The sequence below is a fragment of the Stenella coeruleoalba genome, assembly GCF_951394435.1.
Source record: "Stenella coeruleoalba genome assembly, chromosome: 16".
Classification (NCBI taxonomy): Eukaryota; Metazoa; Chordata; class Mammalia; order Artiodactyla; family Delphinidae; genus Stenella; species Stenella coeruleoalba.
Window position 1 is genome coordinate 4,653,835 of NC_137162.1, and position 16,362 is coordinate 4,670,196.

At 46.7% G+C, this 16,362-nt stretch overlaps 1 protein-coding gene across 2 annotated transcripts in view; it reads right to left on the minus strand.

The window, feature by feature from the left end:
• PTPRE (protein tyrosine phosphatase receptor type E) overlaps window positions 1-16,362 on the minus strand; it is a 165,163-nt gene that overhangs the window by 78,536 nt on the left and 70,265 nt on the right. The window contains exon 3 of one of the 2 annotated variants that reach the window (XM_079899726.1): window positions 14,835-14,879. The exons of the other annotated variant lie outside the window; for it this stretch is intronic. Within the exon in view, the coding sequence (XP_079755852.1) occupies window positions 14,835-14,879 (45 nt within the window). The remainder of the gene's footprint in view (window positions 1-14,834; window positions 14,880-16,362) is intronic. 2 annotated transcript variants of the gene reach the window in all.

Sequence of the window (16,362 nt, forward strand, 5' to 3'; positions counted from 1 at the left end):
AGTGAGAGGCAACATTAGATATTACATTTTAAAAGCTGTTGGAAAATGCATTTTTCTCCCAACCAAAACCAGCGACATAAAGAACATTCCAGAAATCCCTTTTCCCGTCTGTGTTGTGCATCCCCAGATACTTACAGAGCATGGCTTTCTGAACAGCCCCTAGGTGATCAACTCATTCAAACCCATGTCCACAGCACTGGAGTCTCGCCGGTTGACAGTTTGAACATTTCCAAGCAGGCTACTGATGCAAAAGGCAATACGTAATTTACGCGGGGATTCCCTCTGTAATTCTCCTTCTGAGGCTAGTGGCTGCAGTACCCAGACTATGTCATCAGAAACCAGAGCCCAAAATCCAGCAGGGGAAAAAGTGTCAGGAGAGAGGGCTCATCTCTAGTTGAAATCAACACTTGCAAATAAATGTATAATTTGCAGTGGTGGAGTGCCCTTTTTTCCTTTTTTTTTTTTTTTAAGTTTAAAATAAATCAGGAAGAAAGGTGGCAGAGAAGCAGTTTGGCTGCTGGAAGCAAGACAACCCAGCTGCTGGCTGCTGCAGTCGGCGGTGCCAGCTGGGTCATCAAAACCCTCCGGTGCACTGCGCTTGAAAAGGCAGAGGAAGGGAAAACACCCAGCGCCCAGGACAAGCGGGGTTCACAGCCCAGAGACAGCAAGCACAGACATGGCAAGATCACGAGTCCGGCATGCTTCAGATTCAGTTTCCAAATAAAAATTACCACTAATGTTATCCTTTCCCCCGAATTCTTTCAAGGCAAAACTAAATTGAAAGTGAAAAAAACGTGCAGGAAAACTCTTCCACACACGTATGATGCGAGCTTTTCCCCCAAATAGGCTTTAAAGGTAAAAATCTTTTATTCTAGAGTTTTCCACTTAGCTTAGAGAAAATTCTAAGAGAAAATTCTATTCCGGGCATGATGCTGCTTTGAAGAGAGAACTTCTTATAGCAGAAAGATCTCTGTTTTCTCTCTAGAGCACTTCCTAAAATAAAAAGGGAAACGGACTCCCAAGTGTTACTCTCAAGTCTGTTATCTGAAAAACCGAAGCTGCCGAGCTGCTTGTTCTCACCAAGTTCTCCTTCTCTTGCGTTAAAGTGGAAGTTTTTTTTTTTTTTTTTTTTTTTTAACAGAGCTTCTTTATCTCACATTCTGTGGGTCAAGCTGTATCCCTGGAAGTGTGGCCCCTTCATAAAGAAAGTGCCTTTCCCATGGACACGGTTATCAGTGCACAAGGCAAAAGGCTGTGCAGACAAGTCTGACCAGTTGCACATCTTCAGGAAGGAGCACCGACATAAATGCACCAAAGCGGCACCCGACGTCTCGAGGATGGTTTGCTACGTGTCACCTCTGCTGCTGTCGTTGTTGTCAATACTATCAATTCCTCCGACCAGCCCCAGGCACTTTCATTTCGTCCTGAGAATCTGATGTGAAGCACTGTTTACAAAGTGCTTCCTATGTACCAAGGACTGTGCTAGGTAGTCATGTTCTCTTTCACTGAATTCCCAATTATTTCTGCCTCCAATAAAGCAAAAAAATCCAGACCGAAGCGGAAAGCCTATAAAAGAAGCACAGGTCCACAACAGCCCTACAGACGTGTTCTGTGTGGCAGGGCCAGTGACCAGGCTTCCAGCAGCTACTGGAATAGCGGCGCGCACGGAATAGATCGCCACCCTGCCTTCCTGGGTGCCTGAGATGAGCACGTTAGTTGCCTGTAAATCCATTCATTTTCTGAAAACGCCACTTCTCGTTCATTTTCTGTTGATAAGGAATTTCTGAAACAATCATCAGAAACCATCTCTACGGCAGACAGCCAATGCTACTCGCCTGCAACAGGATTTGAGATCTCTTTTATTCCCGAAGGGGGCCATTATTTCCACCGGTTGCCATGGTGATGCTGCAGTAACGCTGCTGGGGTTCCACTGCTTCCCGATGCAGTCACGCCACACACTTAAATCAAACCATTTGTATCACCCTGCACGGGTTTTTTCGGAAAACGAACACCTGGCTGCGTAAAACTTAGTTAATTGAACTCATCTTCATCTCACGGTGGTGACGGATGCGGACGGCCGAAAGCGTCTGTGTGTGCCAGCACCCACGTGCGCAGCAAGATCTCAAACAACAAGAGGACACATCCAAAAATTTCTTATTTGTTTCCCTTCATTAACTTAAGGAGAGATTTCTTACTATTTCCAATGACTTGAGAAATGCTTTTCAAAAAGCAAAAGTAAGGAGTTTAGGATGAGCAGATCACACTACTGTATATAAAATAAACAATAAGGACCTACTGTATAACACAGGGGACTACGTTCAACATCTTGTAATAATCCATAATGGAAAAGAATCTGAAAAAGAATTATATATATACAACTGAATCACTTTGCTGTACACCTGAAACTAACACAACATTGTAAATCAGCTTTATTTCAATAAAAATAAAAAATAAATTTTAAAAAATGGGGGAAAAAAAGATGCAAAGCAATTAGTTGCCTGAATCTACTTACATTGGTACTCAACAAATGTTTCTTGAATGCAAAAAAAAAAAAAAAAAAAGGCAAAAGTAATACGACTAGAAATGAGGAAGTGTACATTTTTATTGTTGGGAGTTTATGTTAACTGAACCTCTGCCGTATTCATTCTTGAAGTCTCCTATCTTACTTTTACTTGTAACTAGTAGACACACAACTGCACACTAATACATGTCCATGTACTTATTTATTAATTCCTGAGGTCTCTAACCTGTGAAGCTTAAATAAATGAAACTACTGATTTGACTTCTCAGTCTTTAAGCCCTGATTTCCTGAGCATGAACCGTTCAAGTGTGGAACTCACTTTGAACTCAGAGATGCTGGTTCTCTGAGGCTCTAGCCCTGACTCCAGATTGTGGGAGGGGTGTCCACCGCGTGACAGCCCCAAAGCAGAGGAGGGAAATGGGAGATCGCCAGGAAAATGGCAGGTGGGAGCCTTCCTTTGGAGCACACGGGCTTCACCACGTTTCCTTCTGAGCAAACACAAAATTTATCTGGACGCTCAGGGTGAGCAGCCGGTTGTCCTTACCTCCTACTGCAAATGGTCTTGAGAGCCAGCTTGGACTCCTGACACCACAGTGTTCATCGAAAGGGGAGAAATCAAATCACCGGGATTGGATTTCAGAGGTCACGTTTTGGAAAAGGCAGGTAGGTCATTTACCAAAGCCAAACTTCAAGGAAAATGCCACATCTAAGTTTGGCCCCAATTCATTAAGTTAACCTGAGTTGAACTCATGTTACCTGTGCACTCTGGTCTTTTTTCCTTCCGACACTCTATTTGTTTGGTGTTTGTTTTCTTTTGCCTTTTTCCATTTCTGTTTTTGCCATGACACTATGATTGGCCAGGCTCAAAGCTGAGAAGCTTGTTGTTTTAGGGACAGAAAGAGAACTCTCTCCACGTAGGAAAGAATGCCGTGGGGGCCTAAGAAACTGAGGCTGCAGCGATGAATAGACACACTTCTCAGAACTCCCACTTCATAAAGAAATGAGGGGGAGGAGGTGGGGGAGGGACGGCGTGGGAGTTTGGGATTAACAGATGCAAACTATTACACATAAAATGGACAGGGACTTCCCTGGTGGCGCAGTGGTTAAGAATCCTCCTGCCAATCCGAGAACATCCCACATGCCGCGGAGCAGCTAAGCCCGCGAACCACAACTACCGAGCCTGCTCTCTAGAGCCCGTGCTCCGCAACAAGAGAAGCCACCGCAGTGAGAAGCCCGCACACCGCAGCAAACAGTAGCCCCTGCTCGCCGCAACTAGAGAAAGCCCGCACGCAGCAACGAAGACTCAACACAGCCCAAAATAAATAAATAAATAAATAAATAAATAAAATAAAATGGATAAACAGCAAGGTCCTACTCTATAGCACAGGGAACTATATTCAATATACTATGATGAACCATAATGGAAAAGAATATTTAAAAAGAACGTATATATATGTATACACTACCAAATGTAAAACAGATAGCTAGTGGGAAGTAGCCGCATAGCACAGGGAGATCAGCTCAGTGCTTTGTGTCCACCTAGAGGGGTGGGATAGGGAGGGTGGGAGGGAGGGAGACGCAAGAGGGAGGAGATATGGGGATATATGTATACGTATAGCTGATTCACTTTGTTATACAGCAGACACTAACACAACGGTGTAAAGCAATTATACTCCAATAAAGATGTTTAAAAAAAAAGAATGTATATATATGTATAACTAAATCACTTTGTACAGCAGAACTTAACACACTGTAAATCAACTAAACTTCAATAAAAAATTAATTTAAAAAATAGCAAAAAAACACCACCAGGGCAAGTCGAGAGAGGCTGTGGAAGAAAGGAACAAGCTTTATATTTTAAGACCCTTAGTGCTTTTTTTCTGCTTTGTGTGCCTTTCTCACTGTGCACTGGGAAAGAAAGAAAGGAAGGGAGGAAGGAAGGAAGGGAGGGAGAAAAGAAGAAAGGAGGGAGGGAGGGAGGGAGGGAGGGAGGAAGAAAGGAGGGCTGTAACATTCAGAGTGATTCCCGGCAGCCAGGGCGCATCAGCCTGGGTTTGTGAGTGCACAGCCCGAGTGTGTGTGGTCTGAGCCATCTCTGCACCTCTCTGACTCCTCCTTCAGGGGAAAGAAGGGTCTTCCTGAGCTCAGCTTGGACATGAAATGAGGCGGAGGGTGGCCGCTGAGAGCTGGGGGTGTGCTGAATGGAGGGGGACCCACTGACTTGGCTTCCGTATTGAGGCACCACCGTTATAAAACCTGGGGAAGCCTCCAGTGCTGATGTTCTGAAAAAAAAAAAATCCTTAAGCTGGAGTTTGTATGGTTAGAATCCTGAGCAGTTTGAATAGACTTTATCTAAAGTTAGTATAATGCAGGAGAAATGGGGGAACCACTATCTCCCTCCACATGCCACCCCCTGGTATGCAGCATGCAGCCTGCCCCCATCCCCAATCTTCTCCTAGGGGTTTATTTTCTACGGTGGAAGCAATGTTTTTATCAGGGCAGGTTGAAGATATTCCCCTCTCTCTACTATCATATGCACGAGAGTCTTCAGCCCAATTAACTGCCTTTGGTGAAACAGAAGTTAAGTTACAATGTTGCGGAGCGACGGAAGCTTCCGACACCATGCTTCTTAGAGGAGCTTCTTAGAGGAGCTCTCCCCCTTCCACACAATTAGACATCATTCACTGCTCCACATCCACGCTGGGAATAACATGTGAGACTTTACATCATCTTGAGATGAAAAGTGAATGGTGCGCTTCCTGGCAACAAGATGTCCATGACATGAATTTTCCCAGAGAAGCCTGGCACTCTAATACCCAAGGTTGGCAGCTAAGACAGAAGCAGGTGGAGGAGATTGCTTGCTGAACCCTCAGAGAAAGCTCCCTGTTTCATGCTAACACACATTTTAGAAATAGAGGTCAAAACCATTTCGTTCAAGGTGGTCTGGGATTTTTTTTTCCCCAGTGTGTAGCCTGAGTGTAAACACGGACAGAATGCCAAATGAGACAAGTTAAAAATGATTAGGCTCCTGACCTGACAATTTTCCTCTCATGCTCGGCAAATTCACCACAACTCCAAGCAGTGCTTGCTTCAGTCATCCTGTGATGCCATCCAGAAGCATTAATCAAATACTGCAGCATCATTGGAAAACAGGGGATTTCACAGGTGTTTATAACAATCTATTGCACGGAGCTATCTGAAACTACAGAAGCCTTGGGTACCGTCCGGTTCCAAACCGTGCCTCCAGGCTCTGGGCCATCAGCTGAGTACCAGTAGTTCTGTGGTGCTATCCCGGATCCACAGACCCCGAGAATTTAGGGGCCTCTGGGACCTAAGTCCTTCACATGGAGGCCCTACAGAGCACAGGACTCACTGGTTGTCAGGCAGCCCCTGGTGATTGAACTTGGCCTCCGGGCTGCGACACCCTGAACTTGGCCTTCGGGCTGCGACACCCACATTCTGGCAAGCCCCCGGGCTGCACCCTCTCCTCCTGGAGAGGGACCACCATGACCTAACCTCCTCTGCTTCAGAGGGAGAAAAATAGCTCCATCCAGTTCCGATGTATTTCAAGATTCAAGGGCTATGCCCACCAAGCAAAGCCGCCTACCGGCCTTGAAATCCCGTGCCTTGAAAAGGGCTATGTTTAAATCAGTCAACTGAAGATGCAGTCGGAGATGAGAGCCTGTTATCAACCATAGGTTTTACACACCAGGAAGAATCACTCTGCCCTCAGCATCGATCCCGTGGTACCACCTTCCATCAGAGCAGAGAACTCTCCGCAGCCTTTCCCAGGAGCCAGGATGACCCCAGTATTCAACCCCCAGCCACACAGATCCGAAGTCATCCTTCTCAGAGAGGAGAAGCCCAAGCATGGCTCCTGGCTTAAGGTGCTCTGAGTTCTGAGGATAAGGAGATTTTGAGAGGCACCAAGTCTACTCGTGAGATATACCAACCCACTCGGCTATAGGCAGTTCCCTTGTTTTTGTTTTCCTGGATTTTGCTCCATCCATTTCCCTGGAGAGATGGTGTGCTTTGCCTCTTACTCAACGTGTCTGAAGCCCAGGCAGCAAGGAGGAAGGCCCCTGCAGCCAGGAACTTCCGGGATGTCACAGCCAAGTCCGAGGTCCAGGCTGCGGGGCTCATGAGGGCTGTGGGTCGTGGAGGGGATGGCGCTCTCACTCTCTAAAAATACAGCGATGTGGTGAGACTCGGCTTCTGAATGTAACTCCTTCTATGACAGTGGGCTGCAAAAGTGCTAACAGCTTACCTGCCTAAAATTCAGGGGGTTCTGACCAACCCCCCTGAGGGATAACACAAAACACACTGGCTTTTTGTTTTGTTTTGTTTTTTTATTTTTTTTACCTCTTTATTGGAGTATAATTGCTTTACAATGGTGTGTTAGTTTCTGCTTTATAACAAAGTGAATCAGTTATACATACACATATGTTCCCATATCTCTTCCCTCTTGCGTCTCCCTCCCTCCCACCCTCCCTATCCCACCCCTCTAGGTGGTCACAGAGCACAGAGCTGATCTCCCTGTGCTATGCAGCTGCTTCCCACTAGCTATCTAGCTTACGTTTGGTAGTGTATATATGTCCATGCCTCTCTCTCGCTTTGTCACAGCTTGCCCTTCCCCCTCCCCATATCCTCGAGTCCATTCTCTAGTAGGTCTGTGTCTTTATTCCTGTCTTACCCTAGGTTCTTCATGACCTTTTTTTTTTTTTTAGATTCCATATATCTGTGTCAGCATACGGTATTTGTTTTTCTCTTTCTGACTTTCTTCACTCTGTATGACAGACTCTAGGTCCATCCACCTCATTACAAATAACTCTGTTAATTCCGGATCCTATCCTACTCCACACCGCAGGGGCAGTTCAGGCTAGCATGACTTATTTCGCACATTCAGGTCTTTTTCACCTAATTTCCTTGTATTTTCTTCAGTTACCCATGTCACCTACTCCCCCAGGACTGGTGGGAGGGTAAGGCTGCGACCAGCAGCTTGGTGTAGGAAGGTGATAATTAGGGGTCCCGGGCAGTGAGAGCTCTCCGAACCCAGGTGCCTAGCCCCGCCCGCCTCTCCCCCTGGGTCCTGGGGCTGCTCTGAGAGCTGGGTCCAGCTGTCACTCCCCACCGCTCAGCCCTGTGCTGTGCGGGGCTTGAACCTCGGTCATTCTCCTTGGTGTATAAAACCTTTGGTGGGTAACAGGTCCTCATGTTAGACTACACCTTTAATTGATTGACCTAAAACATACCCCTTTCAAGACAAGGAATTTCAAGGCGTGTAGGTGGCTTTGATTGGAAAGCATACCCCTTAGCTCTTAGGAATCTGCCTAAAATGAGTGCAGGGGTGGGTAAGAGAACTGCCATTAAAAACCCAAATGGAGGGCTTCCCAGGTGGCGCAGTGGTTCAGAGTCCACCTGCCGATGCAGGGGGCACGGGTTCGTGCCCCGGTCCAGGAAGATCCCACATGCCGCGGAGCGGCTGTGCCCGTGAGCCACGGCCACTGGGCCTGCGCGTCCGGAGCCTGTGCTCCGCAACGGGAGAGGCCACAGCAGTGAGAGGCCCGCGTACTGCAAAAAAAAAAAAAAAAAAAAAAAACCCAAATGGAGTTGAAACATGTAGTTCTGGCCTGGTTTGGGGACCAGTGCACACCTGGAACACTGCTTTCCCCCGAGTTCAGGCAAAAAGTGGGCCAGAAGCACCAGCATGCCCATTTGACACCTGCCATGCAGGCACAAGAGAAAACAATACCAGCTCAGCCTCACCTGTGAAAGAAATCACTGAAGCCAGTCTGGTTTAGACAGAAGAAATCCTGGGGGATTTACTGGAAATCTTGGGGGTGTTAATTGCCTTCATTTGTTTATTTATATCCCTCTTGCTCCAAAATGGAGCTAAAGCAGTGTCAGGAGTATTGAAGCGTATTCATTCATTCACGTGCCAGCACCTGTGTGCAGGGACAGAGGGACACGATCCCTGTCCTCACAGGGCCTACGTTCTAGAAGGGGAGAGAGTGGGTGAATATGGCCGTTCCAAAGAGTAGTGAGCGTTTCCACAACAATATAAAGAAATCGAAACAGGGTGGCAGAAAGTCACCTGGGATTGGGGGTCAGATACGGAGGGCTGGCAGCGCTGGCGGTGGCGGGGGTGGGGGGAGACCTTTCCAGAAACTAATGATGGAAGCAGGGAGAAGTAAAGATCTAGTTGGAAATAGATCATGTTCCCAGGGAGGGGGGGGCGGGTGAAATCCTTTATCGCAAAATGCCCCGGGGGAACATTCCAGTGCTCTGACCACCATTTCTCACACCAGAGCCTGCTTCGGGGTCTGAGACCAGAGACTCAGAAGGGGCTCACGGCCTGGGGCTTAATGCTGCAGACACTTTCTTGAACTTGGAAGAATTTTATCTCTGAATTTGTGTTTGGCAAGTGAAGTCTGACGGAACAATTCTGCATCCTGCCAGGGGCTTGGGGCCTCGACTCACACCTTCTGCCCCCTTCCCAGGACTGGTTCCTAAAGGTCCATTTTTGGCCCCTGATATGCAAACGCCACCTGCCAAGTTCCAGGGCAGGTGCCAGGCATCTCTGAGGGTCTCTACTGCCTGAGAGAATCCCCATACCCCCAGGGAGCATGACATTAAGTGGAAGGTATAAAACACTCTGGCAGGTCCAGAGACCACGGAAGAAAGGAGAAAGCTTTTTTCCTGCTTTTTGAACAAGCAATCTGGCATCTTCTGTAGGTGGCCCTGGTCTTGCTAAGTGCCGCCCCAGGCGCTGCGGAGAAGGCAAAATGCTGTTTTCTTTCTGCTAACTGCCTCGCTCCCCACTCTCCCTCAGTCCATTCATTCATTTACTCATTCATCCACTGTATGCGGAGGTCTGCTAGGTGCCAGGCCACCCCTGGGGATTTGAATTAGGACATTTGCTGTCCTCCAGGAGCTGACACGCCCCTACATGTCCCAGGCAGCCATGAGGGCCAAATCCATTGTTCTCTGTCCCTCTGCAAGGATCCCATCAAGCATTAGTTTCACGTTAAGTGTCACACATTACATAAATCATGGGAAAAAGTAGAAAACAGAAGTTTTATATTTTTAAATATGCATTTTCTAAAGCTGAACAGGCAGTCCTATGCCATCAGACCATTCTCTGAATTTGACTTTTCATTCCTCAAGATTAGTATTTAATTCTCTCTTAACCAAACCCTTGAAGGAAACCCTTTCCTGTGGATTTTTGGAGAGCACTGCCACGATTTCTCAGACACCACTGATATGGTTCTCTGACTTTCCCAGAATCTGGTGTAGAAATTTCAAGGAACCGTTTCCTCGATCATCTGTTCACCCTCAGTCAAGCCCACTGGGTTCTGTGATTAGGGTCAATTTCAACATTTTTTTCAGATTCGCCAGGGACACTGTGATATATACAACAGACACAGTTTTTTTTATAAGGAGTGTTACAGCCCAGCTGAAATAAAAGTTAAATTTTTTAATCTCTAAAATGAATTTCAGAAAGGGCTCACCATGGTCTGGTGAAAATGAAGACTCCCATTTGTACCATCATTACAAAGGCCCAGATACAGTTCTTGATTTTCTGACCAGGTCCTGGGGTTTCCCGCACAGTATTTGGACTTCCGACATGCTGTGTGGATTTCGGGCGCGGTACCTGGATGTCTGGTGTGGTAGCTGAAGGTCTGACAGTGGTGCACCTACACACGGATGGAGCCTCGGAGGTTCCTGCTCCAGGCCTGCAGTTTGGCTCTCAGCGAAGCTGGTTTTCCTGAGCTTTACCAGGCCCGGGAGCAGCCACCCTGATGAAGGGGTGTCTCTTTTGCAGGGAAACAGCTCGGGGAAGCCCTGAGCCTGAACCTAGGATGTTGGTTAAAGGCAGATCGTCCCTAAAGAAAAGCAACCCCCCAGCCATGGCCTCTTGCACTTTCCAGTGTCCTCACCCAGAACACAGATGACTTTTTGTGCTATTAATGTTGTACTAGAATTTTGCTATCTCCTGGGGTCCCATCTTGGATGGAAAGAATGCCGGAGCCTTCCAGAGGTGGGCGATTAAGGAGACAGTGCTCTTAGGAGGTGGGCGACTTGATTAAAGCCACCCAGCCAGTCGGGAGAGACGGCGAGCCTCTGACCCCTAGGCCGGCCCCTCCTCTGCTCCTTTTCTGGTCATGCTGTTTGGTTGGACTGACTCCACAGAGCTGCCCACCTGCCCTCCCGCCGCATCCTCATCTTCCTTTGTTATTCTTCTCTGATTTGTACCGTCTCCTGCTGCCTCCGGACCTTTCTGGTCCCTGCATTTGCCATTCTGGTGCTCACCCATCTTGTCAGGCAGCACTGTGGAGATCTGACGCTGGAAGCCCTGGGCGCAGGGCAGGCGCCTGGACTGCTTCTCTGGAGGATCCCTGGTCTGTGCTCGGGCCAGGAGGGAGTGCCTCATGGTAAAGACAGATGATCTTCACTCCTCATGCATCTCAAGGAGCAGGGCTGAGATGCCGCTGAGTGGAAACAGTCTGGCAAGGACTGAGCCTGAGACGGGAGCAGAACAGCTCTGCGGTCCAGAGCTACTGTCACTTAAGGTGATGGACACAGGGGGGTTACTAGAACCCAGCCAGGCAGACAGAGGCCACTCGGGGGGAAAAGCGTGGACCTGCATGGAAACTGATTCTGTTACTAGGCTTTCTGTTAGGGAATCCTACCTACCATGTGGCGTTCCAAGTGGAATGGATTTGTTGCAAAGTGAAAAAAAATGTTTAAAAAAATCACACAACTTACAAAAACATTTTTATAGAGAGAGATGTTTTCGGCTGTTTGATAAGACGCAGTCCCCTCTGGGGGAGAACATCCCAGTCACAGGGTGACACCATCACTGCCATTTTGTAAGAGCCCGGGGAAGCTAAGCGCCTTGTCTTAGTGATACTACTGTGTCCCTTAGTCTCAAACCCTCTGAGTGCCACATGGCTCAGATTCTATCAAAAATAATTTTTAAAAGGAAACATGACTTAATCCTCAGCTGCACAGGAGGAAAACATACAGCCATGGGTAGTGAATCACTCATGAAAAATTAAATAAATCCACCCACAGCGGGAAACAGCACAACAGAATGTCGGGTTGGCTTCACATTGGAAGGAAGCCAAAAATAGATCCTGGAAAGAGTGATGCCTCTGAACCTGATCACGCTCACGTTGTGTGCTTTCGGGATCTCCAACTTCATCTCAGCAACACACACTTTGCAGCTGGGATTGTTTTTGGAGGACTCTCACAAGAGGGGAGCAGAGTGGTACTGGGGTTTCCATGGTATCTGATGAGATTAAGCAACTCACCTTCCCCGTCCATCAGTTCTTCAGGTAAAATATACCATAGCAGGCTCCCAGAACCCTTTGCCAGGATGGATTGCAAAACAGTGGAGAAAGGACCTTTGTTTTGTTAACTAATGTATCTGCTTAAGTTTTAAAATCAAAACCCACGGATTCCCAGCTTTTACTTCCCGCATATATGTAAGCACCATCACAGAAAGAAGAAGATTGCTTTTCCAATATTGTTTTCCAGGAATAAAACCCTCTTTTACAGGTTCTTGCTTCTTTTGGAGGGCAGCAGGAGAGCAAATACAAATAAGAGAGAGAAGGGACGAGAAAGCACCCACACAGCGGCTTCCTTTTCAAAGCAAAGATCATAAAACCTTTACATCACAATGTACAAATTTCATCTCAGAAGGGAAGGCAATGAAGGTGACAGCCCCCAAACACGGAGGATACGCAGCAGTGGTTACTTGAGGGGCATTTCTGCTGTTAACTCAAAATCCAGAGAAGCATTGCCCTCGATCACAGAACTTTATGTCATGAAGGGACCTTTAAAAAGTCCTCACAGGGCTCTTTATGTTTTAAACAAAGAAGGTGTGACTCAGGGCATGAAGGGACACGTCCAAGTCATTCAGCTTTCTACAACTAAACTTGATTTCTGACCAATCCTTTTCTAGGCTACTGCGCAGAACACACAATCAGAACTGCTAAAGAAAGGACTCAAATATCCACCCTGCAGGCAATATTTCCTGATATCAGAACTATACGATCTCCTGCTGCATTTTTCAAGACCTGGTGGCACAGTCAGAAGCCTGCAGGAGACACCTGATAAACGCTGGGCGAGTGAATGGACAGACTCCTGGCCACGCCGAAAGGAAGCCTGGCAAGCGTGTGGGAAGAGATTAGAAAACTGGATTCGGTCAGCAGATAACACGAGGAAATAGTTTGGAACCCTGGCCAAGATCGACTTAGGCGATCATGAAAGTGTTCCCAAATATAATTATTTACCAGAAAACTGTTTGCAGAATCCACAGGATATGTTCTTAGTTAGTAATGAGCTCTGCTACTTTCATAACAGAAAAATCACATTTTCCATAATGGAAAATGCGTTGTTGGGTGGTTTGTTTTTTTTTCTTTTGGCAGGTCTGCACCTTACCTTTGGAGGTGGTCATGAGACCTGACTGGTTTTGAGGTTTGAGAGGAACCTGGGCTCAGTGCAGGGAACACGGGGACCTGTGAGCCCCTTCCCACTGTACTCTCACCCCTCCATGCCTGCCCAAGTCTCTGTCTCCCCATCTTTATGGCGGAGGTGAGAACGCACACCTAGACTGCGCCCAGGTGTCAATGAGGCCCAAAGAGGACGATGAACGCACGTGAGTTACCAGCAATGCCATTTAGGTTTTCAGCATAAGGCATTTACGACGTTATCCGGCCAAACAGGAAATAGATCAAGTCCTGCTTTTGCAGATCATAATTTCCAGCAACGTGACGTTTTTAAAAAGAATTAACTTCTCAGCAGCAACACGGCAGCTTTAAACATATTTACATATAGGTAAGACCTGAACACAAAATCTGTACCATTTCTGAGAGCAGATCAATCTTGGGAGAGTTGTCTGAAATCAGTTGAATACCGTCAACATATTTTTTAAAGGTTGTTAGAATTCCATCAGTCCCCATCATGAAATAACACGAATCCAAGTTCTGGTTTTAGATTATGTTCATTTCGATTCAAAAAAAGGAGAGAAGCTACTCAGAGAAACCATTATGTGACACATTTTTGTTCAGCAATTCCACAGGGACCTTTCCTTTCCCAACATTTTAAATAGTTTATAGCAAACTCTGCATCGCAATAAGCAGTCTTTAAAAAGTCACTCCCGATTGGCAATTTTGAAACAGAAAGCACCGAGTCTCCTGCTGGCTGAACGTCCGGATTCACAAAGGGACGTCCCCCGTGGATGGGACTGCAGCTGGGGGCCAGGTCCCATATCCAGTGGGAACTGGTCCGTGACCCTTCCCTGTGGTAGCAGGACTCTTTCCTGACTCTGTGGCCCAATGGGTCTGAGAACGTTCTCTGTAAGTCACACACCCAACGGGTTTATAAACATCTTGTCTTCTTTCCCCAGTGTGAACGCTGCCTTTAGCCAGGCAGTCGGCACAGATCTGCAGCTGACGATGCCATCTGTCCCTACAACGTCAGCTACACAGACGGGACAACCTTGGCCCCAGACTCCTGGCCCCGCCCTCGTGAACCCAGACACCAGCTCCTGGAAAACCAGCTTGCTGCCCGGCCACCTAGGTACCTCCCACTTTCTCAGTGAGTCACTTTTAACTGAAATGCCACTTCACAAATCTAGTTGCTAAGGAAAATTAAGAGGGCGGTTTTGATTATAAAAATAGAAAATGTCCAACTTAAAATGGGTGGGATTTTGATGTGTCATCCAGGCAACCCAGGGCCCCAACAATAGCTGGGGATTGTTTTCCTAAAAAGTGAGCCTTACTCGGTTTCCTAGCAGCCCCAAGGCAGACCGTTCCTCTGTACCATCCCCAGGCACCACCTGGCCGAGCCGCGGTGCATTGAACAGTTTCCTGAAGCATGAGTACCAGATTTCCTGCCCAGGGCCGCACAAAGTTAACCCAAGTGCGTGCCAATGTTGCATTTAACGGAGGCGTCCTGATAATATTCTTTAACCCAATTTTTAAATATCTTAGGAGTTACATTACATAAAAATAAACCATGACATAAATCCCAAGGGACAAGAAAGGCTCCCCTTTCAGTTTCCCTTTACCTCTTGTCCTACGGGGACGATGCTGGGGAACCATCCTGGCCTGCGAGAATCCATGTTTTCCTGTCAGCAGGAACAGGATTTCAAGAAGAACAATTCCAGCTCTGAACTGGGTCTGCTGGGAGCTCAGAGATGAGACACGCGTTTATATAGGAGAGCTATGTTCCTGTTTCCTCTAAATGGAAACTCTGACAGCTCAACATCCATGCCTTTGCTATATGACAAACAATTACTTACTGGACGCTTTTAGGAGGTACTTCTTGGAAGAATGTTGAAACTTTCCTGGGGGAAAATGGAAATGGAAATAAATGAGGGATTGAGCTGTTTGTCACCATCAGATCCAAAGGCATTCTTCCAACTGGCTGTCAGTTTCTACTCTCAGTTTGCGGGAGAATAACTGCTTTGTTGCTGGGAGAAACACATTTTGCTTGGATAGGAAACCCGCGCAGTCCATACATGCTAATAAAACCCCGAGAACGTGGCAAAGGAAGGAAACAGGGATTGAATCTCTTAGAAAGTTTTCAAATCTCCTGTGCTCTGCCCATCCTGCTTCTCTGTTCTTCCTACAGATTCAGAAACCAGGACAGGACATAGAGTACCTGTTCTGCCAACAGAAATGCAACCCCAGCTGAGATGGGCAGAAAGATGCTTGGAGTATTCACCCCACCCTGGGAGAACAAGGCCCCTGCAGTTGATTTAAAAACCTTCAGGTTCTTTACTTTTTGCCTCTCTACCATGGTGACTGTTCAGACCAACACCAAAGAAGAAACATGACTTGGAAGAGGAAAATCACATGCATTGAAACTGATAGAGTTGGAATCATAGATCCTTACAGAGGACAAGGCTAGTGAATGAATATTCTAAGTTACTTTTAAAATTAAATTCACTGTTATTTAACATTAGCACTTCAATTTGGTTTTCTTTTACTCCTTGGGTATTTCCATGAACCAAAGTGAGATCGCCAAACTGCAGTGTCATTTAATTTCACTTACTGGTGGATACGCTTTGGTACAACAACGTAAGACCTCAACGAGCCTGGAGAAAATATTTAAACCTTAATTATGTGTCTTCCGTATAGTCTTAATTCTGAAATTCCACTGCATTTTTTTGAACGCTATGCAACCGAGACCCACAGAGTTGCAGGCATTCCCCAGTTGAGGGAACTCTGGTCATATCTGATGATCGATATGAACTATAGTATTACTTCCCAAATCTATTTTTAGATACTGAAAAAAAGAAGAAGAAAAATATGAGAATGGGTGGTTGTACTAAAAAGACTCCTCTTCCTCCAGTTTAAAATTGACTTTTTTTTTTAAAAGTCAAATATCGGGCTTCCCTGGTGGCGCGGTGGATAAGAATCTGCCTGCCAATGCAGGGGACACGGGTTCGAGCCCTGGTCCGGGAGGATCCCACATGCCGCAGAGCAACTAAGCCCGTGTGCCACAACTACTGAGCCTGCGTGCCACAACTACTGAAGCCCACGTGCCTAGAGCCTGTGCTCCACAACAAGAGAAGCCACCACAATGAGAAGCCCATGCACTGCAACGAAGAGTAGCCCCCGCTCGCCACAACTAGAGAAAGCCCGCGCAGCAACGAAGACCCAATGCAGCCAAAAATAAATTTAAAAAAAAAAAGTCAAATATTAACACAGAGTGTCTTTTGTTAAATGAAAAATCAGGGATTATTTCTAGACAAGGAAATGCCTTTAAATATCCATTATAATACAGCAAATACATCACTACCCAATTAAATTCCTTCTTTAAAC